Here is a 26,758-nt window from a genome sequence, read left to right on the forward strand (position 1 = left end):
GCCTCCAGACCCTTGTTGGTCAGACACCAGCCACGGCAGCACCACGCTGCGTGGGTGCCCAGCAGAGCCCCGTGGAGATGGGCCAGGTAGACAGACCTCCGGAGAGGAAGGGGCACTTTCTGTTCTGAGCAACCCCGGCCAGGCCACTCGGCACAAGTCAGCAGTTACAGAACCTCAGGAACTCAAGTTAGATCCATCCCTCTCCTGTTTCAACGGATTAAACTCATGAATCTGGAATGTTCTTTTTACAGAGTGAAGACGGACACTGGATGAGTTGTCAGCTTTTTAAGTATAGTTATGTTTCCTATGCACAACTGTGAGGGTCCTTCCCTGGAGAACAAACTGCACTGCAGCACTTAACCCCAAATCCCCACGGTTTGTCAGAAGTTAAGGTAGACTTTGCCCCAGAGTGGCGCAACTTTTCCCTGACCATGACATTCAACTTGGAAGAATTTTCTTCTGGTAGCAGGTGCGGCAGAGGGGGCAGGCGTGGAAGGGCGAGCTGTCGCCCCAGGAGAATTGCTCCAGGGCGAGCAGGCACACGTGGTGAAACACGTGGGAGCAGGACAGCAGCACGGCCTCCCGCGGGCGCCGGCCGCTCCCCGCCAGCGGCGCCAGGCAGATGGAGCACTCGGAGGCCTCCCGCTGCAGGGCCTGCAACACAGAGGGAGAGCCTCTCAGGGTCTCTGTTCATCCGATTAGGAGAGAGAGACCGGGATCTGCTCAAATGAATGAGTCTCGTCCTGTGTTAAAATAACACTAAACACATGTTAATTCTATACACATCCTGTTACTCCTGTGAAAAGGAAAGGGGGTTGGACCCGTCTGTGGTAAGACATTTAGAAACAAAATCCTTTACAAAATACTGAGCATCGACAATACAGAATTACTTTTAATTAAGCAATAGAATGGTCTTTTTCAGAAAACAGCTCTAGGTAGCTGTTAAACATCATTATAAATGTTCTTATTTTTATAACATTCAAGTAAGTTTTTCCTCTGTTGGATACACAGTGGCCCTTCCTCCCATGGTCCCTGCAGACCCGGGGGGGGGGGGGGGGGCGCATGGAGCGGTGAGGTCGGCGGCGCCCGGGCAGTCTGTTCCCTTTGGTGTTTCCACTGTTCACAAGTTGGCATCATCAGAGCAGAACTTCAGAGGAAGGGCCTCGCACTCACCCAGAGCCGGTGTGTGTGTGTGTGTGTGTGAAGGTCCCTACGCCTCCCTCCAAGGTCGCCACTTCCCTGTGGAGGGCCTACCTGTGCCTGGATCTCCTGCCAGTCGTCGTCCGTGAGCCTGCGGCCACACTGCCCGTCCAGCTGCTGCAGGACGCTGCGGTTGATGGCCAGGCAGTGGTCGATTTCAGCGAAGAGCTCGTCTATGTCGGTGTGGTAGGAGCAGAGCATGCGCCGGCTGATCTCTGTGAACTGGAAATGGAGCACCAGTGGCTGAGCGTGACTCGGTGCGGTGGCAGGGGGTCGGCCACCCTTGCCACCAGCTCCCCTCAGGCCTCTGCCTTTGGGGAAACGGACGTCTGGCTGTCCGTCTGTTTAATAACTCCTTGTCCAGGTAATTCAGGCCTAGAGGTTACCGTAAAGATCCCCTGGCTGTTAGCCTTGATGGTTGTCAGCAAGGAATACACAGAAATCAAAGTTGACAGGAGAAAGCAGCTGGGCTTTTATGAAATTAGTCACCTATCACCTGTGGCACCACTTATTGTGCCTTAGGGAGGACGGTCACAGCACAGGCCATGATTTCTTGCTGCGACCATAGGCAGCGGAACCAGTGCTGGTTCTTGGTGTCTGCTGGCCATCTTCCGTCTGTGGTCGCTGATTATGAATGATCATTTTCATGTGGCCATAGAAAAGGAAATCAAGCCCTAGCGGGTTTGGCTCAGTGGATAGAGCATCGGCCTGCGGACTGAAGGGTCCCAGGTTCGATTCCAGTCAAGGGCACATGCCCAGGTTGCGGGCTTGATCCCCAGTGGGGAGTGTGCAGGAGGCAGCCGATCAATGATTCTCTCTCATCATTGATGTTTCTGTCTCTCTCTCCCTCTCCCTCTCCCTTCCTCTTTGAAATCAATAAAAATATATTTTAAAGAAAGAAAAGGAAATAAAAAGACAGATGATCACCTTCTGTTAAACTAACCATTCCGTTTGCTTTCTCACCAAACTCTGAAAGCACAGTCTGAAACCCTGTGTAAGGACCTACAGGGTTCTTACCAGCCGGTGCAATCCGTTCACGGATGGCTCTGTCCCTTTGCCACAGAGCACAGCGTGGGCAGCATTTTACATTTCATCGCAAACACTGAAGCAGTGTGTTTGACGGTAGTGTGCAGAAGTGCAGTCTCTATTGCTCCCCACGCCCAGTTCTTTCTTTAAGGTACTACCGTTTCCACACAAAAAGATTTAGAGAAGCTCGGCCACCTTGTGACCAAGTATTTAACTGGACATTATTGGCTGGTTGTGGCACAGCATGCTATCTCCTCCTGCTGGCAGAAACCGGAATTGCAAGCATGAAGCAAACCGATTGCAGGCCTGGCTACAATGTGCATTTGCTGCTGTGTGATTAGTAAAGTGCAATGTTTCTGGATAGTGTGGGTAACGGACTCAGGGGTGACTGCCCTTGGTAGGCTCCGTTGTGTGCCATACCAGGGTAACAGTTGCCAATGCAAGGTAGCATAACCTGGCATCCTTCAGTGTCCTTGGGACTCTGTTTGGCCATGCACCCCAATCACTATGTGATTCTCCCTGATCTCTGTGATTTTAAATATATATATTTTTATTGATTTCAGAGAGGAAGGGAGAGGGAAAGAGAGATAGAAACATCAATGATGAAAGAGAGTCATTTGCCTCCTGCACACCCTTCCAGCCCCACTGGGGATTGAGCTCGAAACCCGGGAATGTGCCCTGACCAGTGACCTCCTGGTTCATAGTTCGACACCCAACCACTGAGCCATGCTAGCTGGGCTCTGTGAATTTTTGTTGTTGTTGTTAATCCTCACCTGAGGATATTTTTTCCATTGATTTTTAGAGAGAGTGGAAGGGAGAAAGGGAGAGGGAGAGAGAGAGAAACATTGACTTGAGAGAGACACACTGACTGGTTGCCTCCTGCACAAGTCCTGATGGGGGTGGGGTGGGGGGAAGAAAGAGAGCAAACCTGCAACCCAGGTACATGCCCTTGACTGGGAGTCAAACCCAGGTCCCTCTGGTCCTTGGGCGGATGCTTCAAACACTGAGCAACACCACCCAGGGCTCTGAATTCTTAAAAATTGATTCTTTTTTTGGGGGGGAGAGAGAGAGAGAGAGAGAGAGAGAGAGGTGAGAAACATCGACTTGTTCTTACACTTATTTATCCATCCATTGGTTCATTCTTGTCTGTGCCCTGACTGGGGATCGAACCTGCAATCTTGAATTTTGGGATGATGCTCTAACTAGCTGTGCTACCGGGCCTGGGCATCTCTGAATTTTAATATCCAGGATTAGGAACCATCCATCCTTTTGTAGATACCATCAACTCCTTCCATCAAGATGCCATCAACTCCTTTTCCAAAAGGTGAAGTCCTATAGTTATTGGTTTATTAGGAATTTAATGTCTTCAACTTTAATAGGGCTTTCAATAAGCACAGTGATTGCTTTTGTTAGTGTTTTGGTTACAGGTGTACATGTTGCAGGTGGTTTGCCCATTTTCCCATGAGTCCTGCAGGGTTTTTCAGGAGGCGATGATGAGCTGATGAAGGCCAGTCTCAGGTGGCTGCGGAGGAGGAGCAGGGTCATGGCTTCAGTTCAGCTGTGCGGGCCTGGAGTCTCAGGGGCAGAGGATGGCCTCGCTGCTGAGCGTGTCTTATGAAGAAAGATTGGGAAGAGCAGGGGCAAAAGGGGGAGGGGGGGGGGGAGGCGCAGGGTGCCATTGGAAGACCAATGGACTTTGATATTCAGCAGGGCTGAAAATCAGCATAATATTGCCCTGCTGTGGGCTCAATGGCTGAAGGCAATTCCCTAACCTGATAACCCTTTTACTGTTTACCAAACTTTATCTTTGATATGCCTGTATGCATTCCTAAAGGGCAAATGTATATTCAAGTGAATAAAAGCAGACAGGACTGAGTTTTCAGCGAGCTTCTGCACCAGAGGGAAGTTTCCGCCTGGCCCCCATGCCTTGTAAATTCATATTTCTTGTCTAGTGTTTTCATTTGTGCACGGCCCCTTCTTCAGATCCTGAACCCTAGCCGTAAATGGATATGGCACAGGGTTTGGGGGTGGGGGGGGTGGGGGGGTAGGACCGTATTTGATTTATTTTTTTATTTTTTATTTTATTTTATTTTATTTTTTTAAATATATTTTATTGATTTTTCACAGAGAATGGAGAGAGATAGAGAGTTAGAAACATCGATGAGAGAGAAACATCGATTAGCTGCCTCCTGCACACCTCCCACTGGGGATGTGCCCACAACCCAGGTACATGCCCTTGACCGGAATCGAACCTGGGACCTTTCAGTCCACAGGCCGACGCTCTATCCACTGAGCCAAACCGGTTTCGGCCGTATTTGATTCCTTTATTTTCCTCTCCCAGTCATCTCAAAGTGGTGTATGATATACTAGGGAAAAAACTTCTTAGTGTAATTGTTTTAAGAACTTTCTAAAATTTAAGACTTGGGAACTACTCTAGGTTGGCACTGCCCAACAGAAATGTACCCTGAGCCACATCTGAAATCTTAAAACTTCTAGGAGCTGGATTTTAAAAAGTTGAAATTATTTTTTTTTGACAGTTTAAAGGGGGCTCATTATCACTATTCCAAATGTACAAAAAAAATTAGAAAATAACCCCAACTCAATTCCCTCCACGCCCAGCAGCACAAATAATTGTTCCCAAAAGCACACACATAAACTGGTCCTGGTATTTCCACGAATAGTGCAGCTAAGAAACAGTTTAGAGAAAATTTAACAGGGTTTAGATAATACCCATCTACCCTCTCAGCCCTGAGAGGTAATTATCCCATATGGGCACCAGTCCTTCCCTAACGGTTCCCAGCTCTGGTGGAGGCGTTCTTCACAAAGTGGTATGTTTGGCTGCTGCTTTAGAGATCCTCCTGTGCCGCCGCCTTCTTGGTTTTTCTTCTTGAATTATAGGGGGTTTGTAGCCTCTCGTTGCTGTAGATAGCTAATAAAATTACTTAATTCATGGCCACCTTCATATTTCTTTGGATCTAGCTTCTTGTTGGCTGGAGAGAAGTAGATGGTAGGAAAACCTCTGACTTCATATGGAGAAGGCACATCATTGGCTGTGGCATCCAGCTTGGCTATAATAACTTTTGGGTCTTTTCTGAGCTTCTCTCCCAGTTCTTTATACTTAGGTTCCGGATTCTTACAGTGGCCACACCAAGGAGCATAGAATTCAATCAGCACATCTTTATTTACATCATTCACGATTTCATCAAAATTCTCTGCTAACACTACCATTACGGGCCCATCATTGCTCTCTGTGATTGGCTCAGATTTTAGGTATCTCTTCAGGTTGCCATCAAAGTAATCGTGCAGGACTCTCTCAAGAGCCTTGCCATCACGCAAGAATTCCTCCTGCATGACAAACTTCTCTCCTTTTGCAGTTCTGATAGCAACAACAGGAGTCTCTCTGGCAGTGCTTTCCAAACCCAAATCGGAAAGATTATGGCTAAAGGTTTTGCAGCTAGCTACAAAGTTAAGTTAGTGTCCAGCATCCGGGAATTTCTTTGCTACCATCATCACTCTGTTTCTCCAGTCGCTGGAACCATTAGCATTCTTTTCGTAGTCCACGTCATAGTACGCCACAAGTAAGTCCTTGCCCTGTATTAAGTCTTTATTTATCTTCTGTCATGTGAGGGCAGATACCAAAAATGTTTTCCTGGATAATTTTTTTAAATCTTGCCACTGGTCATTTTCTGTACTTTATATGATGAAATTTTGTCTTCAAACTTGTTCATCAGATGTGAAGGATGAAACAAGGTGATACCTTCTCCATCATCATCATCATACTTGTTCACCAGAGACTCAGTATTGGTGTGTGCAAATCGGTAGTTATCCCTCACGTGGCTGGCTGCTTTTAGAAATTCAGAGTGAGCTTCACTGAATAAATCCTTGAAAAAACCCACCACAGAAGCATCTTTATCACCAGTGACCTTGTCACATTCTTCCTCAGGCCTGAGGGGAACTGCGGCTGGTCGGCTTGCCTCTTCAGGGGGCTGCCATCCCGCCGGCAGGCCTGGGCCACCATAAGCACCCGAAGAATCACCATCTCTGAGTACCTTCAGGGTTGGCTAGCCACTGACTCCATACTTGTCACAGGTGTTTGTGTTGGCAGCACAATCAAACTTTGCTAATGGGACTTTTCCTTTTAATCGAGTAGCTGCAGCTTCATGCTCGGGGCAAGCCTCTTGCGGTGTCCACACCAGCAGGAGGCCCGCAGAGCCGGGTCGGAGACGCGCCTCTCGAAGCTGTCCGTGAGTTCCAGCGCCAGCAAAGCGGCCGCGGAGCAGCAGCGCCACGCCCGAAACAGTGCACGCGGCGGGGCGCCTGGCGGCGGGGGCGCGGCGAGGTGGGGCCTGCGGGAGCCGGACCTGCGATCACGCACCCTCGGCCGGTGCTCACCGTCTTGAAATTCATTTTAATGATATATTTTATTTAACCCAACATATCCCAAATAGTGTCATTTCAACATGTGTCAATTGAATAATCTATTAAAGACATATTTTACATTCTCTTTCCCGGCCTGGCTCTGAAATCCCACGTGGACTGCATTTTCAGTTCATCTGAACTCGGAGGGGCCTCCCTGCACCGCAGCCACGGCTCGTGGCCACGTGTTCCGGGGCTGAGCTCGGCCGCAGAGGACGTGTCTGTGGTGTGGAGGGCGGTGCCAGGCGGCCCACACCTTGGTCTCTTCCTTGTCCTCCCTCAGCACTGAGCGGCCCACAGAAGTTGGCGTCTCACCCAGGGGCCACATGTCCGGCTCCCCGTGCCAGGCGGGGCCACATGGCTCTTCCAAGTGGGAGTGGGGTGTCGGGAGAACACACCGGGCTCCGAGGCCCAGGGGATGGTCACGCAGGAGGAGGGAGGGCTAGTGCGCCCCGCTGCGCTCCGGCCGGAAGCCTCCATCTTCAGTCACTGCGTTAGGGGTTGCTCCTTCCAGCCACGGGGTCCCTGGTTCCTGGTTCACCTGTGTCTCCGGGAACTGGGCTGATGAACTAAGCCCTCCAGAACCACGCAGACGCTCAGACGTGTGATGCGGGGACATACGTTCTATGCGGTGGGACTTCGCACCTTGCAGTGCAGTCACGTGCCGCTGAGCGACGGGATGGTTGGGAAGGTGCTGTTCGATTCTGTCCTTGTGTGAAGGGCCCTGCAGACACACACAACCTACACGGGCCGCCCAGTGCACAGCGGGCTACACACCGCAGGAGGTTACATCAGGGCGCAGTGACGCCGCCAGGAGGTCACGGCCACTGCTCACAGCAAACCTGATTGGGGAGCGCGCACTCTGCAGTGTGGGGGCCGCAGGCACAGGCCGCAGAGGGTCATGGAAGGCGCTGCACGGGACTGCATCGCGGTCCTTTACACTCGGGGGGCACATGGCTGCTTCCTGTGCGCGCCCTGCCGGGACAGGACCGCACGCTGGGCTCGGACCGTGCTGCCCATGGAGCCGCCAGGCCCCCACCTCCGGGCACGCAGCCCCGCCCACTCTGGCCCCGCCCCACGCTGGCCCCGCCCCACGCAGCCCCGCCCCACGCTGGCCCCGCCCCACGCTGGCCCCGCCCCTTCCTGCCCTGCCCCACGCTGGCCCTTCTGCGGCAGCCACTGCAATCACGTGGGAGGACGTCAGGTCAGAGGTCAGGCACCTCAGGCTGCGTGGGGCCAGGGCGGTGAGGGCGGCCCAGGCGAGGTGGGTGCGAGTGGTCACGTTCCCGCCTCCGCTCTGTCCGCGGTCCCCATCCCAGCATGCACCGCACCGGTTCCCCTGAGGAGGTCCCTGGACACGGAGGTGCCGGGACGCGTGGCGCCCGGGTCCCTCAGGTGGGCTCTCCCGAAGGCACCTGGGCACCTGTGCACCTGCGCCCAGGGGCGCTCCTTCCTGCGCAGCCGCAGTCGGCCTGGGCGCGGTGCCGACTTCACGGCCCCCAAGGGGCGCTGCACCACGCGAGTGATGGAGGCACCCGCGTCCTCCCGCACCGGTGGTTTCTGCCCGGAGGCCCCGCAGTGGACACGGCTCCTGACACCTGCGGGCCTTCTGAGCGGCGAGCCGCATCACGGCGACTCGGTGGCCTGACACGGCCCTGACTGTCAGGGTTTTCCCGTCACTGCATCACTCGCTCCGGCCGTGGTGGGCGGACGGACGTCGGTCCTTGTTGGAAGTCAGTTTTCTGTGAGCGTGAGAGCGGGGCCTGAGTGCTAATTGGTGAAGCAGCAGAAAGGCAGGCCGATCGGCGAGGGCTGCCGTGTCAGAACCTCAGCGCTGGACTCGGGACGACACCTTGTGCGGAAGAAGCAGCCATTGCTGTCGTCTCAGGCCACACAAATCCTCCTATGTGTTTTGCTTTTCCTTCAGAGTATTTTCTAGCTTTTCAACCCAAACCGCCCTTTTCCAGGAATTTACCAAAATGACTACCACAGAGGGAGAACAGAGAGGCCCCGCCATGTCCTCTGGCCTGTGAGGGAACAGGGAGTCGCTCCCGTGGCCACATAATGTGAACCCACAAGAACGGCGCTGTGTGGACATCGAGGGAATGGGCGCTGCTCAAAGGAGTGCCCCGCAGGGTTCCCTGGCAAAACTGGAGGAGCCCAGTGTCCCCCAGCCGGCGGCGGGCATCGTGGTGGACACACAAGGGAAGGGTGAGGTTCTTCAAGAGAATGTAGGTATTGAGCATGTGAAGCACGAAGAGCGAGACAGCTTCCTGAGCGTGTGGAGGAACGTGACCTGGAAGAGAAGGAAGCCGGGGAGGGGACCTGGGTGCACTGGGCCCAGCTGCTCCTCCAACATGGGAAGGACCATGACCAGGAAGAGAAGGAAACCAGAGAAGGGACCTGGGTGCACTGAGCCCAGCTGGTCCTCCAACATGGGAAGGACCATGACCAGGAAGAGAAGGAAGCAGGGGAGGGGACCTGGGTGCACTGAGCCCAGCTGGTCCTCCAACATGGGAAGGACCATGACCTGGAAGAGAAGGAAACCAGAGAAGGGACCTGGGTGCACTGAGCCCAGCTGGTCCTCCAACATGGGAAGGACCATGACCAGGAAGAGAAGGAAGCAGGAGAGGGGACCTGGGTGCACTGAGCCCAGCTGCTCCACCCAGAGAGGCTCCTGTGGGGACCAGTGAAAGGAGCTGGGACTGTGGAACCCACTCCCTGTGAACTCGTGGCATGGTAAGTGCAGGAGAAAGACCTCTGCACTGATAAAAAAGACAAAATCAAAATATTTTCTAATTCCCATTGCAATATCTTTTTTGACTAGGTTATTCCTAATTTGCAAACATCTGAAATATTTTTCTTAAAAAATTATTTCTAAAGCACACTGCGTCAGACAGAGAGCATGCTTTGTGCATTTTAAATGGCTTAAACTATGATGAAGAATTTTATGGTCGGTTTTTTGAAGTGCTGTTTGCCCTGAAAGAATGTGTGTTCCAGCTGCAGGGGGCAGTGTTCCACGCTGTGAGCTCTAATGCTCGGCTCTAATATCTGTCTGGGACCAGAACTGCAGCTCTTCCTATTGCGTTCTCTTGGTAAGTACATATAGTCACACTTTATTTCTATTTTTTCGCACTGTATTTCTTTTATAGCTGCATTTATTTTTTATGGGCACATTCAGTCCAACCTGTAATTACCATCGACTGAGTCCGTCCTGTCCCGTCCTCTAGTTGTCCCACCGTTGCTTGGTCTTTATCTCTGCTCTTCTTCCCAGTGGACATTTGCTATCTCAGTTTTGTCTCTACTGCTTTGCAGGTTAGAACTGTGTTTGTGTTCTTTCAGCTGTTACCCTAGAGATCCATTCAGGATTTTTGTCCTCATACAATGATCTTCTCCTGAGTTAGGTCACTGTCATTCTTGCATTGACTCAGTGATGGTTGGGTTTACCCACACTTTGCCATGTCCTTTCACTGTACTCTGCATCTGGGAGTCTGATGCCATTCTCTTCCTCACGAAAGGCACCCTAGTTCCCTTTGATGAAGGCATTTTGGTGGCACTCTCCCAGCTTTTGTCTGAAACTGCCTTTCTGGTGCCTCCGCCTGACTGGATTTCCATTGCACGTGTGCAGTTCTAGACTGCTGTCCCATCTCTGTCATGACCTGTGATGTCCTGCTAGGTGTTCTGGCTTCTGCTGTTGCGGTTGCTCCTGGGAGCATCGCCTGCCCTTTGCTGTCCTGCTTCGAGAGTTCTGCCTTCAGTGTTGTGCAGCTTCTGGGCAATCTGCCGCTGTTGCCTTCATCATCATTGTCCCCTCCTCCCCTCCCCCTCCCCTTCCCCTCCCCTCCCTTACCCCTCCCCTACCTCTCCCCCTCCCCCCCCTCCCCCTCCTCCTCCCTCCTCCTTTTCCTCTAAACTGTACTGGAGTTCCTTGGGCTACTTAATCTGTGTTTGTATTGCCTTCTGATCTGGCAAATTCTTAGCCCTTCTGCTTCCAGCTACAGCTACTGTCCCCATGTCCTATTTTCCTTCTGAATTTCTGGTTATGGATGGAACCCTCTCATGTCCTTGCTTGGGTACATCCCTTCCCTGTAGCCACTCAAACTGAAAATGATGGCGATGGAGAAGAGGGACACACGGTAGATGCTGCAAATAAAAACCATGTGACAACATGACATAGTGAGGCTGCCACAGAAGGAAGTTCCACATTTAGTGCCCTTAGTGGCATTTTCCTCCAGACTTTGAACAGGGTGGCTTTCACTGAGTATGGTGTCCCCTGCGTTCTCTCAGCCAGACCCTAAGGGACCAGGTAGAGACCTGCTGCTCTCCCCCGGCGCCCTGCCCCTCCACGCAGACACCCACTGGCACCACCTGCCCGGGATGTGAGGGCTCTGTCACCTCTCACAGTGCAGGGGAACCTGCCGCAGTGCTGGCAGTCCAGCCCCCAGGTTCACGCAGTTCAGCTTCTCACAGCTTCTGTCACAACTAGTCACTTCCCCTCTCTGGACACAAGCTGTGTCCTCCACTCTCCTCTGGTCTCAGCAGCCACTCCCAGGGCCAGGACTGGATCTTGCCAGGCCCGCCTTGCCTCATCCCTCTAGTCTGTCCTTCCCTGGCCTGGCCATGCTGGCCTCTGTCCCTCACACATCTGATGTCCCCCTCTACCTGGAAAACTCCTCACCTCCATGCCTGTTCCTCACTCAGGACCAAAGTCTGCGAAATGCAGGCCCAGCAGGTGTCCTCGCTGGAGGCTGTCTACTAGTTAGCTTTAATTTACATGTTCATGTCCACTCAGCTTTTATAACAAACACTATCACACCCTTGCTAACAAAGCATTAAAAACTTTCATTTAGCCCTAGCTGGTTTGGCTCAGTGGATGGAATGTCAGCCTGTGGACTGAAGGGTCCTGGGTTCGATTCCGGTTGAGGGCACATGCCCGGGGTTGCGGGCTTGATCCGCAGTAGGGGGTGTGCAGGAGGCAGCCAATCAGTGATTCCCTCTTACCATTGATGTTTCTATCTCTCTCTCCCTCTCCCTCTCCCTTCCTCTCTGAAATCAATACAAAAATTGTCATTTAATTCTCAATTATATGCTTTTCATTGAGAAAAATAATAATTTCCTTTATATGTAATGGTGGCTAAAGACTATTAGCCTAGCCGGCAAGGTTCAGTGGTTGAATGTTGACCTATGAACTAGGAGGTCACGGCTTGATTCCTGGTTAGGGCACGGTTGTGGGCTCAATCCCCAGTGTGGGGCCTGTAGGAAGCAGCAGATCAATGATTCTCTTTCATCATTGATGTTTCTCTCTCCCTCTCCCTTTCTCTCTGAAATTAAAAAAAAATACATTAAAAAAATAAAATAATTTTAGCTTTATCATGTAGTGCTTGCACAGTGAGTGATTGGAAGGCCTGGAACGGTTCCTAAAGTTGTTGAGTCAGCAGTTTGGGAACCGCAGAGCTACTTTGGGTGGGCTCCGTGCTAGCCCGGGCCCATGTGACCAGGACCTTTTTCTTTAGCGACAGGGCTCCCACAGAGCAGGAAGGCGGGTGGGAGCACCAAGAATCAGGAGGCGGGAGGGGCAAGGAGGTGTGTGCCCAGGGAAGGGTGGCTGTGCGGCAGGATGTGCACCTGATGCCCATATTACCACTGGCATCACCCTCCCCACATTTCACTTACCCAACTTCTCCTTTGCATACCCTCTAGAGCAGTGGTTGCCAACCTTCCTAATGCCGCGACCCTTTAATACAGTTCCTCATGTTGTGGTGACCCCCAACCATAACATTATTTTCGTTGCTACTTCATAACTGTAATTTTGCTACTGTAAACAATATGTAATTATATATGTGTTTTCCGATGGTCTCAGGTGACCCCTGTGAAAGGGTCGTTCGACCCCCAAAGGGGTCGTGACCCACAGGTTGAGAACCGCTGCTCTAGAGGCTGAGGGTCTATGGGCCTCGCGCCAACACCCCTCCCCGCCTCACTGCTTTCCTGCGTGAATCTTCAGGACTGGCCAGCCTCCTTCCCTCACTCGTTTCCATGACTCCATGCCTGTGCGTCCCTGCTCTCAACTCTCTGAGTATCTCTGGCCCCTTCCTTTGCCACCCATCAGGGCTGGATGCTGTTATCTTGTTCCTGTGTGTACTCACTGCTCCAGTGAGTTCCGTAGATTCGGGGAATCACCTCATTCATCTTTGCGAGGCCCTTAGCATTCAGTAAAAGTTTGACTTTAAATTTGCAGTAGTTAGAAACGAGGACACACATGCCCCGTGCACATATTCTGATGGGCTGACTGACAGTTTTCTTTCCGGGGTTAAAAAACAACAGTGTTTGTGTGCAATGATTTTAAAGTTACTGTCAGTTTCAAGATTCCATAAAAGATCAGTGTTTAGCTAATAACCATAACATTGACATTAGCTTGTTAATAAATGTACTGAAATCCTTTAGTGTATATTTAAGGCAAATTTCTGAATGTGAACTGGTGTGACTGTCTTTATTCTTATAGTTTCAAGTATTTGGAAGTTCCTAAGGGAAATATTTTAAGATGTTAAATCAACATATATTTATTGACTACCTACTGTAACCCATTCAAAGCCATGTCCAAAGTGTAGCTTTTATGAAATATTTCTTAAATGTCAAATTCTCACATGCTCAGTGTCCACCTTCCTTTACTAACTCCCTCTAGGTTACATGGGTCAGATGCCTTAGTAAGTGAAGAGCAAGAACTAGCAAAGAAAAAAAAAGACACGAGTGCTAGTTTTTAAATGAATGGCTATTATTAATTATTCAGAAATGGAAAAATGCATAAAATTTTCAATTTTAATAAGAATGACTGTCTTCATATATTTTTCCTTCTAAGTCTCATATTTCAGATATTTGATAAGTAATTAAGAGTTCAGGTTATGGATATGTAAAGCAATTTCTGGTTATTTACAAGTAATGTACCGACGAACCATTAAAAAAAAAGTATGCTCACAACAGTACCCAGGTGAACTCTGACTGCCCAGGAGGCCTCTCGGAGTGATCCATCTTGATGTCAGCAAATTGCTTACTAATGTGTTGACTTAGGGCCACCCTCCAAAGCAAAATGAAAAGCCTGGAATTTACAGCATATCAATGAATCAGTTGATAAGCTTTTACTGGTTTAATATCCTCACAGTCTTGCTGCTTGGAGCCACTTCAAGTTAGCAACAGAATGTTTGCCATCTCTATGTGATAAAGGAACTCAAAGGACTAAACAAACTTTCAGACCATTACACTGTTTGGTGAGATGTAAATGAAAAAAGTAGGATAAATCTCACGCAGGAGGGTGCGGGAGCAAGCAGCCCCTAAAGTCAACCAGTGTCTGACAAATCACTAACTTTTTACACAATGGTCAGGACTTTTAGCTGGGGTGGAGATGATATAGTGCATTTGAAAAGTTTTAATTGCAGTCATAAAAGGCCATGCCTCAATTATATGACATATGCTAGCAGAACTTCCAGATAAGGATCAAAGGCTTTCATCAGCAGCCGCTGCATTCTGGGCAGCACTTGGCCTCCCTGTGGGCCGGAGGCAGTCATGGGCTCGGGACCTATGCAGGTGGCTTTGATCTGAGCTCAGGATGCACCAGGACAGCCATGTTGTCCTCACAGCTCTGCGTCCTCCCCGACAAAGCACTGCTGACTCAAGGTCAGTTCTGGACACTTGCTCACGGCGCAGAGCTCAGCATCTGATCTGCTGGTTCTTACTCAGGACACTGTCTGGAAGAACCTACAGGCAGCATGGCATCACTTTGCTCGGGTGTAGTCTTGTTAGGAATGTGCCAGGGTCATCTTAAAGCAAGGCAACTCTGTGCAGAGGAATTCTCAGTGTGTATTTATAGAAAGACGGCCTCTGTATTTTACCCAGTAACACCCAATAGATGCATGAAAACTAAGTAGGAAGAGACTTCCTGAATCCCCCTGTAGTACAGGGATGGAAATGCACGGCCACAGCTCTCCCAAGGAAGACAGACTGACTCATAAAAATAGAAGGGCCAAGCTCAGCTGGAGTGTTAAACACATACCTGTCTTCTCCCACTCCTGGAACCTGAAAGGAAATAAGCACTTCCTAATTTACCGTGCCTAAGAACATCCCATTGTTGCCTCTCTTTTCTGTTGATTAGACTTTTTTCCCTGACGGTAACTTACTGGTCTCAACCAGTGGTTCCCAAGTGCAGCAAAGAAGTTTTCACCCACTTCCAGGATGAAAGAAAAAAATAACTTCAGTGGAGTGTTTTTATACAGCTAAATGTCTTCAGTGTAAAGAAATCTCCTTCAGTGTGTGGCCAAATATTCCTACTCTTCTGGTGTTAAAATAGTCTTTCTTAAATGAGATGATTCTGATGGTGTGTCATGTGTTAATCCCAGCAGTCTGGAGACAGCGGGTACGGCACCTCATGGGCTGCTGGTAGGGGAAAGAGGACTGCGTCCCGTCTGGTTCATTGGCTGGTGAGGCCGTGGAGCCGATATTTACCACCGTTGACTATGGGATGTAGCACATGATTTATTTTTCCTAGTAATGTGCAGTTTCAGTTTGCATGAATTTAACATTCACCAGTGGTCAGAATGGAGCTAGAGCTTAGGAATGTGGCTGCTGGGTGCACATGTCACCCCAGATCAAAGACGGGCTGCTCCGCAGGTGACTGAGAATCACCATATCCGATACTGTGGTTACTGCACAGTGTGCTTTGCAAACTCTCCAGTTTCTAAAATTGGACATTAGATCTCTAGTGGCTCTGTGCACATGTACGTTGTGGGAGGGTGACGGGTGAGGCCTGTGTCAGAGCCGAGCTGAAAGGCAGGCCTCTGCAGGAATGTCACCGCCTGGGTCACAGAGCAAGTCTCTCACCCCAGGAGCCTCGACAAAGCCATTGTTAGTTTTAGCTGTGGAATTTCTTTATTTTTAAATGGGTGTATTCCCAGGAAACCTGCAGACACTGGTTCTTCTGAAGTTGGAGTTTAGTACACGTGTCAGTTCTGGAAAATGGGGGTGAATATTGAGAAACCCAGACCAAGAGTTATAGTTATATTTTAAATATCTCAGTCTATGACTTTTAGATTTTAATTGACACATAACATTGGATAAGTTTGAGGCATACAATGTGATGGTTTGATATACTTATATGTTGTGAAATTATTACCACAGTAGGGTTAGCTAATACTGCCAACACCTCACATAATTTTCTGTGGTAGATAAGATTTACTGTCTGAGCAACTTCCAAGCATATAATACAGCTTTGTTAACAGTAGTCACCATGCTGTACATCAGATCTGTAGAACTTGTTCATCTTATAATTGGGAGTGTGTATACTCTGACCAGTATCTCCCAATTCTCTGGCAGCTACCATTCTACTCTCTGGTTCTGAGTTTGACTGTTTTAGATTTCACAGATAAGTGGCACTGTATAATATTTGTCTGATTTACGTCACTTAGCATAATATCCTCAAGGTCCATTCCTCGTGTTTTTGCAAATGGTAGGATTTCTTTCTTTCTCATGGCTGAGTAATACTCTATCATCTGTCTGTCTGCCTGCCTGCTTGCCTGCCTGCTTGCCTGCCTGCCTACCTGCCTGCCTGCCTACCTACCTACCTACCTACCTACCTACCTCATCTTCTTTATCATTCATCTGTGGATGGACCCTTAAGTTGTTTCCATGTGCTAGCTATTGTGAATAATGCTTCACTGAAGGGGTGCAGATATCTCATTGTTGTCCTGATTTCATATCCTTTGGATAAGTACTCAGAAGTGGGATTGCTGGGTCACATGGTAGTTGTATTTTTAATTTTTAAGGAACATCCATGCTGTTTCCATAGAGATTGCACCAATTACATTCCCACCACCAGGCCACCGGGTTCCCTTTCCCGTGTCTTTGGCAGCACTTGTTATCTCTTGCCTTTTGATGACAGCCATCCTAGCGGGTGGGAGGTGGTTTCTCATTGTGGTTTTGGTTTGCGTTTCCCTGATGACTAGTGATGTTGAGCACCTTTTCATGTACTTGTTGGCCATCTGGATGTCCTCTTTGGAAAAATGTCTGTTCAGATCCTCTGCCCATTTTTTACCGGTAATCAGATGTGGATTTTTAAAAACTATTAAGTTATATGAGTTTCTTATATATTTTAGATGTTAATCTCTTATCAGATACATGATTTGCAAATATTTTCTGCCCTTCTGTAGGTTGTTTCCTTGCTGTACGGAAGCTTTTTAGTTTGATGTAGTCCCATTTATTTATTTTTGCTTTTGCTTTTCATGTTACATTCAAAAAATCGTTGCCAAGACCAATGTTAAGGAGACTTTTCTCAATATTTTCTTCTAGGAGCTTTATGGTTTCAGGTCTTAAGTCTTTAATCCATTTTGAGTTGATTTTTGTTATATCCTCTTGATGAGTTGACCCCTTTATCATTATATAATGATCTTTGTCTCTTGTTACAGCTTTTGAGTTAAAGTCTATTTTGTCTGCTAGAATATGCAAGACTGCTGTCTTTTGTACGGAATATTTTTTTTCCACAGTTTCACTTTGAGCCTATGTGTGTCCTTGAAGCTGAAGTGAGCCTCTGGTTGGATCCTGTATTTTTACCCATTGAGTCATTCTGTGCCCTTTGATTGGAGAAATTAACCTATTTACATTAAGAGTAACCATTGATAGGTAAGGACTTACTAATGCCGTCTTATTGTTTTGTAACTGTTTTGTAGTTCCATTTTATTCTAGAATATTCCACAGTGTTTTTTTTTATTTGTCTTTATGGCACTGATGTTTTATAGTCACAGCCAGCTGTTTTGCAGAACAGTCCTCATTTTGGATTTACCTGATTGCATGTTTTCTCATGATTGGGTTGGGTTAGCATTTTTGGCATGAAAGTGCACAGGTGATGTTTTGTCCCCACGCACCTGCCACATTAGGGGCACTGGTGTCAGTTCACCCAGTTATTGGTAATCATGTTTGTTGAGTTTAGGAGATGTCCACCAGACCTTTCCAATTTAAAGACTTCTCATTCTGTTTGTAAATTATAAGTGATCTGTGGTTGATACTTTTGAGACTGTGGGAGTATCCTATTCCTCAACAGTCCTTCACCCTGTAATTTACAGTAATTTAATTTATTGACATAAGTTCTCAAACTATCATTTGTGTAATAATCATATAGTTTGGATGCATCTGTAGCATCCTGGGTAATGTGACAGTGAATAACATAGTTCAATAATCTTGGAGATTCCATTAAAACATACTGGCATTTTAAAATTGTAGGTTAAAATGATAGATTTTTATTTCCTAGCCCATGCCTATAGCTCACAAAGTGAATTCCATCAAGTTGGAAAACGTAGGAAAAAATCATGAAATTGCGAGAATCACTCAGAAATGACTAAGAAGCCTCTGGGCTCTGCTGGCACAGGTGTTTAAGTACGCGAGGCAGCTAGGAAGGAGGCAGGAGTGCACACCTGCCGCTAACGCAGCGTCTGGCATTTGATCACTTCATCCATTTAAGGTGAGGGTTTGGTTTGCAGGTTCACACGTTAAAGGCCACAGGGGATGAGGGAGCTGGGGAGGTGTGAAGGGATTGCAGGGAAGACGGGAAACGAGCACACGTGGCGGGGATTCTATAACTCATGAAACACAGGAAGCACAAAATATACAGAATGCAGAGGCCTCGTAAAAGCTCTGTGTGCAACAAACTGACATCACTAAATCATACTTTTGGTGAAGAGAGATCTCAGTTGTGTGTGTATGTGCGTGTGCAGATGTACAATCAGTTGAGTCTCATGACACTGCTTTATGTGAAAGCAAAGTGTAGCCTATATTTTTAAAAGTTCAAGTGTGTGCAGATGAAACAGTATTTATACTCATAAGGTAAAATGACTATCAAATCTGTAAAATTCTGTAACAGAAAACAAGTAAATTCTGATTGGAGAGCCAGCACTATCATACTCTGGAATTACGAAGTAACTCAGAGAAAACGGGCTGGAGCAAAGCCTGGAGAGGAGTCGGAAGGATGAAAACAGGTGTGACCTAAGAATGAATGACACCATGAGATGACCAGTCCCTGATGAAGGAGGAAAGACATTGCTGAGAAGATGATAGCTGGCCAGAAACCAGGTTTCCTGCAGGGAGTGAGCATGAAAACTGTAGGTTGGGCTGAAACGTCATTGTGGTCAAGGACAAGGACTTTTAAAAAGTAGATAAACTCTGAGGAACTGTGATCCAGAGAGGAGGTGGCGCACTGTTTATCCAGAGGCTCACCAGGACCGTGCTGGCTGTGCCCTCCTGCCAAGCAGGGATGCCTGAGGGAGTTAGACGGCCTTTCCCGGGACCCTGTCCCCTTTCCCTAAGTAAGGGGCATGGCTGAGTTGGACATATAACTTCCTCACAGACATGTTGAAAAATGTGTGCCTGCAGCCCCTCTGTCCATGGCCTCTGGGTTCCCTCTGCGGCTCCCCCCACAGGGCCAGCCCCACCTGTGGAGGGGACACCTCCAGTGTCGGGACAGGGATGGCACTGCGGCCTCTCAGCCAGCGCTCTGACGCTCTTGCTAGGGAAACTCCTCTCTCCACTCCTGGCAGCAGCTTTGTCATCAAGATAAGCAGTATTTTAGGTCATTTGCTCACATAGTACATTTTGTGTTATTCTGCTGCTGAGGGCAAATCAAGTATATTTCTTGATTAAATCTGAGGTATAATGATGTCACAGCAAGCTAAGAGTCTGACTTTCTTGTGCATATTCTGGTACCTCATTGCTGGGACAGCGACCTGAGTGACAGGAAGGGCACTGGGAGGACTCTGTTGTCCACTGCGGTAGAGTGAAGGCCACGGCCACTGCCTGCAGGATGCCTGTGCAGCCCTGGGACTAAGTAAAGGGACGGCGTGAGCCAGAGACCAGCTCTTTGGGCTGACTGGGCATCTGAGGAACCAGGGCTGCATGTGAACATCACCTTTTCTCCCCAAGCTCAGGACGGGGCCACTTGGTTTTGCGCTCAGCGCAGGACAGTGAGGGACAGAGGGTCCCTCTACAGATGGAGCAATTATGTCACTCTTTACCCCATTGGGAGGGCAGGGAGGTGCAGACGGATCTAAACCCCATACCCAGTGATCCTGGACATGACCGCGAGGGTCTGGCTCCGCCTGAGGGTCTGGGCCAGTGTCCTGTCTGAGCGGCCAGCTCCCCTGAGCTGCTATGATAGAGACGTGCCTGAGCACATAGGAACATAGAGTAAATACACACTTCTAAGCGCCTACTGTGTGCTAGGCCTTTGTAGACACTATAGAATAGCTCTGTTAAGGTAGAAGTCACTCCTTCATGTGACAGATGAGGAAACTGCAGCCACAAAGCTGGTGGAACACCATTAAACAAGCCAAAAAAAGGTAAAAATAAAAAATGGCTAAAAGAAAAGGTAGAAACGGAAGTTTCTGGAGTATTAAGGGTCTGTACTTACCTTTTCTTCAAAGAATTTTCTCCTCAACTTGGTATCTGTGGGTGGCATCGTCCTCCTCAGATCCTGGTACCACTTCCTAACCACGTGTCCCCTCCAGCAAGCTTGGATCCTAGAACATGGGTTGGAGAGGGCTGATCAGGTGGCTGTCCTGTGCGGGGTGGGAGGAAGGAAACACCCACCCCCACTGTGACACCAGCCATTGGCGTGACCTCTGAGCACCTCCTGCCACTGCGGGTGCCCTGGACGGGGCCTTCTCACCGGATTGCACACTTGGCTTTGAAGAGCCGGGCCGCGTCATGGATCACTCGGGTTTGATACTGGCTTTTCCTGCAGAGGGGACAGGTCTTCTTACTTGTGAACTTCTCGAAGGCCTGAAGGCACGCCTGCGGGGAAACATTTCCCTTAAACGACAAGTAATTACTCAGGCACCACGTTTTCACTCCTCATGTAATTACAGTGTTCTGTTCTCGTAATTATGAGGCTCTGTCCAATTTAGATCATGAAGAAGTTTCAACAGATGTGAACACCTTCCTCACGTAACTTGTTCCAAATGATCTTTTACAAGAATACACACGCACATACATCAAAACCTTCTGAGAACAAGTCCCGTGCAGAGAGGAGACTGTGGGCGGTGACCGCAGTGAGCCCAGGACCTGCTGCCCACGCTCGTACTGCCATGCAAACGTCTGGGGTTCTGTCCATAAAATTCACCACTTTCTAAACAGGATGAAGTGCACTGTGGCCCAAAGTCACATTTCTAGCTGTGAAAGATGATTACAGATAAAAAACAACGGGCCTGTGAGGAGACTCAGCAGGATGGCCCCGTCTCCCGAAGCCACAGGCAACGCTTCGCACACGTGAGCACAAGCGCAGCTACTCACCCTGTGAAACACGTGGGAACATGAAAGCAGCACCTGCCACGGGAGACAAAAAATGTTTGAAGTTTCAATTAGTGTAACAGAGAAGCAGCATAAATGCATTAATTAAAAAATTCTGAGTGCTTGAAAGGTAAGCTTGTTTCTTTGAAAAATTAAAAAAGCAAATTAATAACCTCCATATTCATAATATTTAGTGTTTTTAGTATGGCACAGGTATATAATCTCAACAAGAAAAGCTAAGCTAAACATCAAACACACACATGAAATTTGCCATTAAGCCATTAAAAAGGGTGTATATTTCAAAATGAAACAGTTATGAAGTGGATGCATTTCCTGGGCAGATCCTGGGCAGGGCAGCGGGGGAGAGAAGCAGAGAAAAATACCTTTTTCAGGCTTTGTACAATTACATTGCACTCTTTAATTTTTAAAAATCACAGCTTTATTGAGATATAATTCTGACACTCTAAATCAGTGGTTCTCAACCTTCCTAATGCCACGACCCTTTAATACAGTTCCTCATGTTGTGGTGACCCCCAATTTCATTGTTACAACTTGAACATAATTAAAGCATAGTGATTAATCACAAAAACAATATGTAATTGTATATGTGTTTTCTGATGGTCTTAGGTGACCCCTGTGAAAGGGTCATTCGACCCCCAAAGGGGTCGCCACCCACAGGTTGAGAACCGCTGCTCTAAATAGTAATAAGTGCTGGATACATATGAATCAGGTTTTTTTTTTTGTTTTTTTTTTTAATGTAGGGAAAGTGTGGTCAGGAGAAAATGTTCCCTTTCTGTGACCCAGATTCCCACAAATGGTGATATTCTGGGTTGTGACAAAAGACAGAAGCTTAGACCCAATAAAGAAAAAGGTAGCTGGTCTTCCGGAAGGGGAGCTGGGCAGGGCAGGGCTGGGAGAGGAAGGAGGGATGGGGAAATGCAGGCTGGTTGTGGCAGAACAGTCCTGGGTGGAAGGTGCAGCAGGGAGTGCCATCGATAGTATCCTGATAACTAGGTCTTTGTTGGGTGGTGTGAGCTTTACCGAGATGACCACTTAGTGACTTGTGATGTCTAATCTTTGGGGTGTACACCTGAAACTAATATAATACTGTATGTCAACTGTAATTAAAAGTAAAAAATTTTAAAAGCTAAAAAAAATTAAAGAAAGAAAGGTTGCCAGGCCAGCAAGACAACCATGGCTTCATTAACTCTCTTCTACACTAAAATGCTGCCCTATCCCAGATGGTAATCTTGTAGCTTAAGGGCTAAAATCTTTTGAAATACCCAAGTTTCACAGACATAAGGTTAGGTCCTAATGGAGAACTGGAATATAACCAGTAGTGAATTCAAATTAGTAAAGACCAACAATTTTATTGTGAACTAACTCATTAACAGTAAACCTTTGAAAACAAATGAAATTTGAGATGTTATGTGCCAGGGAGCAAGTGAAGCAGGCTCTTGACTCTGCTGCATATCCCAGCAAACGCTGAGGGCCTACCCATGGGAGGCACAGCCTTGAATGGAGATGACTGGGACGGAAACTCTAGGGCAGGTTACAGTTAACCAGGCACACGGAATTGGCATAAAGAAACCTTGTGACAGAGGTTGAGTATATATACTCTATAGTGTGACAAATTCTCATGAATAAAGTTAGAAAGATATTACTTAGAGCATCTTCCACAAATTATTTCAAGACACTCAAGCCTAATTTTTCTTTTATATTTCAACTAGAGGCCCGGTGCATGAAATTCATGCACTCGGGAAGGGGCCGTCCCCCAGCCCGGCCTGGGCCCTCTTGCAGTCCAGGAGTCCCTGGGGGATGTCTGATTGACAGCTTAAACCATCAGTCGGACATTCTCAGCACTGCCGTGGAGGTGGGAGAGGCTCCTGCCACCACCGCTGCACTCACCAGCAGTGAGCCTGGCTCAGGGCTTCTGGCTGAACGGTGCTCCCCCTGTGGGAGTGCACTGACCACCAGGGGGCAGCTACTGCGTTGAGCGTCTGTCCCCTGGTGGTCAGTGCACTTCATAGCAACTGGTTGCTCTGCTGTTCGGTTGATTTAAATATTAGCTTTTTAAATATTAGGATTCACATAATAGCTTAAAAATGCCTTCTAGCTTTCATGCTTTCCACTTGGGGACAGACGCTCCTGTCGGCATCCTGACTGCTCAGGTCTTGTGGCTGGTGGCACAGGGCTTTCTGTCCAGTCTTTGTGCTTGAGAATTACTGTCCAGTCAGTGAACAGCACTGCTAACTATGGTGTTTAGCTCTTCCTCACACATGTAACTTTAGTAAACGGACAAGAAAATGTAAGTTATCTGAGGGTCACAGGAAGAAAAAACCTGTGTGTGTGTGTGTGTGTGTATGTGTGTGTTTGTACCTAATGTCTCCTATTAAAGTGCACAGGGAAGAACAGGGGAGTCTTAAGCCTCAGCTCAGCACCTCCCGGCGAGGGGCCCAGGCTGCTCACCTGGCCCTCCTGCTACCCACCTGGGGCTGGAGCTGGAACTCCTCCCTGCAGATCGGGCAGGGCTGCGAGGAGTCCCCCTGCGAGGTGGACCTCCGCTTCACCTGCTCCCACTCATCTGAGGAGAGAGGCAACGGGGGAGGCTCAAACAGGCCCAGCTTCTGCGCTAAAGTGAAAACAATGCGGTGTGAGTCAACAGCTTACGATGTGGGGCTCGCTCACACCTTAATGACACCGAGCCTCGTCTGGAACACAGCCAGTGCTGTTCGCGGTTTAGAGCGAGACAGGAAGGTGCTCGGGGTATCCCTGTGGCAGCGGGTCCCCTCCACGTGGTGCCCCTCCATCTGTCACACGTGCGCGGGGACACAGTGCCCCAGACACACCTATTTTCTACTCCCAGCATAATTTTTAAATATTTTCTATTTCTCACTTTCAGTTTAAAATAATTTCAGACTTGCAAAAGGTAAAACAGTTAAAGAGTCCTTGTGTCTCTCACCAGCTTCCCTACAGTTAACGTTTTCATAGCCCGCATGCAAGGGTCAAACCAGGAAAAGGGTGTTGACCTAACTCTGCCCGTCTGTTCCTGTCTCACTCGGCCCTCTTTTCTGACCCGACTCCACTCAGTGGCCATGTCTCTAACAACAGAATGGCCTCCATCTTTAGCTGCTTTTCTTAAGACTTGGGAGGAGGGCTGTCCAGGGACCATGTCGAGTGTCCTTCAATTTGGGTTTGTCTGATGTTTCCTCAGGTTAAATTCGGATGTGCACTTCGGTGAGGCTACCACAGCAGGGATGCCGCACCCTCCCGGCGCCACCAGCGGCACCAGTGGGGGCGTCTATCGGGGTCAAGTGCAGTTTGCCCCATGTTACCCTTGTAAAGCTATGGTTGTGCCCTTGCAATGAGCGTGTGCGTGTGGGACCGTGTCACAGTGTGACTTTCCCACCCATGGTGTCATCACTGTACTGCTTGCCAAATGGTGCCGTTCCAGTTCTAGCCCTGCTCCTGGGCTGGGTGTCATTCTACAGCAGGAAGAGTGTTCACTTCCCATTGGCCACATCATTCCTTGTTTCTGTCGGCGTGGATGAGTGATGTGTCATTTCACGGCTTTGCTTATTCTACTGTCATAACTGTCGCTATTTATTTAGTTGTCCCCATCATTGCTTTCAAACTTTAGCACATACACATTTTTCTATAAGGTCACACATTTATAGACCTCAGCAGAGAAAATTTTACTTTTAACCTCAACCAAATTCTTTAGCTTGAATAAGCCAAACGTGAATGGCGAGGCCAGCTTACCTAAAGTTAATGGAGGCGGCTTTGGATCAAGAACATACTCTTTTTCTGCATCTTCCTCTTCGGGGCCTTGTATAGTCTTCTGAAGTCCTGTATCTTTAACAGCTTTCATATTTCTTTTTAGAGACTTTGATGTGTTCTCTCTCTTCGGTACCTTTGTCTTGGAATGATTGGCCACTGAAAGATTCCGCAGTTGAAGATCATGTAAAATGTGATCTTGTAAAGCAACTGCAGTGACTGCTAAGTTATCTCGTTTAGATGAATGACCCTGAAAAGTAGGAACAAGGCCATATAGACAGAACATTCTGTAACATATCGTTTAGAAGCCGAGGCTTTCCTACTCCACCTGGAAAGCCGCCTAGACCCAGTGTCCCAGGAAAGGCTGCTCCACCCCTTGTCGCTGGATGGGAGCAGAGCCGTCTCCTCATTATGGTGATGACATAGTCACAGCTGTTCATTTGGCCTCTGCGGATTAATTACAATGCAGATAAATTCGTTATGACCTAGTAAGCAGCAGTCACCAACCGGTGGTCTGCGGACCTCTGGTGGTCCGTGAGGTCCAACAGGTTGGCGCCCGCTGCTATAAAGGGTGTGCGTGCCTAAACACATTCTGTCTCACTCTAATTAAGTTAGACTGCAGGCCAATCTTGCTCTGCTATACCAGAGCATCTTGCATTTAGTAGATGCTTTTTTGGTAAAAACTCAATGGAATAAAATTGCCATGCAGCTAAGAGGTGCTGTGAATACAGTGGGCAGTTCCTCAGTGAAGTGAGGCTTGCCAGCTGTTTTTATACTCTCACATAGCTGAAGTAAAACATATCCATGACCACAATCAGGTGTATGTTTCAGAAAAGAATTGTATACCTTATTTTTTAACATGCTAAGTCAGAAAACGTTGCCACTTGCTTGGCTTTATCAAACTCTTTCAGCATGGTATTGCATTCCTTTCATTCTTCTACTTAGAAACATAGTCCACAGCAAGTCAGGGTGAGACTGCACAGGAGAGCGAGACAACAGAACGGTGTTACACATGAGTGCAAAAACCTCTGGTCAAAGACCGATTGAAGACTCCTCCAGAGAGAGCACTAGCTGCGGCCTGGAGGACGCCGGGAAGTGAACACACTACAGCACGTACACGAAGAGACTCAGCACGTGTTTCTCGCCCCGGGGAGAAAGGGGACAGTGAATGCAGGGGGCAGAGAGGAACGCTGGCTCACCTCAATGTGGCCACAACACACACATACACACACACACACACACACACACACACACACACACACCGTGCGGGGGCACCCTGGGGGTCCAGCCTTGCTCCACCTGTTTGCCGGGCAGTTTACTTTGCATATGAGTCAGCTTCCTCACCTTTAAACAGGTACAATAATACACACACACACTTTGCAGGGTTAGTGTTGTGATTACAGGAGGCAGTTTTTGCAAAGTGTCTTCTGCAGGCCTTTCACACCGAAGATACTCTGTAAATGGTCATTATTGCCCACGTCCCTCCAGGCTGCTGCAAGAGTCTGGGCTTGGCTCTTAGAAACTTAACCCTTGCCCCATATTAAGAGCTGAAGTTAATAGGAATATTCTTTCTTTGTAAACTCCAGTATTACCAAGAGGTAGGTTGGTAACGAAAAATACCATTGTGGTGCCAAAGTAATTAGTTACCAATTTGTTTAAGTGACCTTAAGCTAATTAATAAACATGCCAATTAAAAACACGCACATAAGAGATATACCATTTTAAGTACAATTGGTCATATTGTCTTATTTTTCGTAACTTGTGAATTCCTTGTTTGCACGTTTTTGGTGAGATCACAGCTGGTACGGCCAGAAGCATACAGACAAATGTAAAATTAAATTGTTAAATTCTCTGCAAAAACATGGCCAGGCCTTTGGATTCGGTTCCCTCTTATTCCCTCTTAAGTATCGGGTAGCGATAGGTTTCAAAAATCACCGATTTCAGACTGTTGATATTTTTAGGCCTCACCAAGGCAGGTCACCCTGGGCTGCCCTGGACGGAGGGGCTCCCTGCCAGGCGGGCGTGG

The 26,758-nt window shown here is 48.2% G+C and overlaps 1 protein-coding gene and 1 pseudogene across 1 annotated transcript; both read right to left on the reverse strand.

Moving 5' to 3' along the window:
* Window positions 1–438: 438 nt before the first annotated feature.
* On the reverse strand, window positions 439–25,593 carry RNF32 (ring finger protein 32). The gene is made up of 8 exons (XM_059656080.1): window positions 25,579–25,593; window positions 24,718–24,982; window positions 23,445–23,587; window positions 20,959–20,991; window positions 20,336–20,460; window positions 20,078–20,186; window positions 1,255–1,422; window positions 439–654 (listed from the first exon to the last, which is right to left on the reverse strand). Exons 1-8 carry the CDS (start codon window positions 25,591–25,593, stop codon window positions 439–441), a joined length of 1,074 nt encoding a protein of 357 aa, XP_059512063.1.
* On the reverse strand, window positions 4,825–6,970 carry LOC132211254 (protein disulfide-isomerase A3-like; annotated as a pseudogene).
* Window positions 25,594–26,758: the final 1,165 nt, after the last annotated feature.

This window comes from Myotis daubentonii, chromosome 10 (genome assembly GCF_963259705.1).
Source record: "Myotis daubentonii chromosome 10, mMyoDau2.1, whole genome shotgun sequence".
NCBI classification, from domain to species: Eukaryota; Metazoa; Chordata; class Mammalia; order Chiroptera; family Vespertilionidae; genus Myotis; species Myotis daubentonii.

Bases quoted from the DNA above. Each gene is read 5' to 3' on its own strand.
- RNF32 (XM_059656080.1), bottom strand. The intron at 20,992-23,444 runs GTGGGTAGCAGG...CTCCCGTGGCAG, and splicing joins AGTTCCAGCTCCAGCCCCAG to GTGCTGCTTTCATGTTCCCA. The intron at 20,187-20,335 runs GTGAGAAGGCCC...CCCATGTTCTAG, and splicing joins AAAGCCAAGTGTGCAATCCG to GATCCAAGCTTGCTGGAGGG.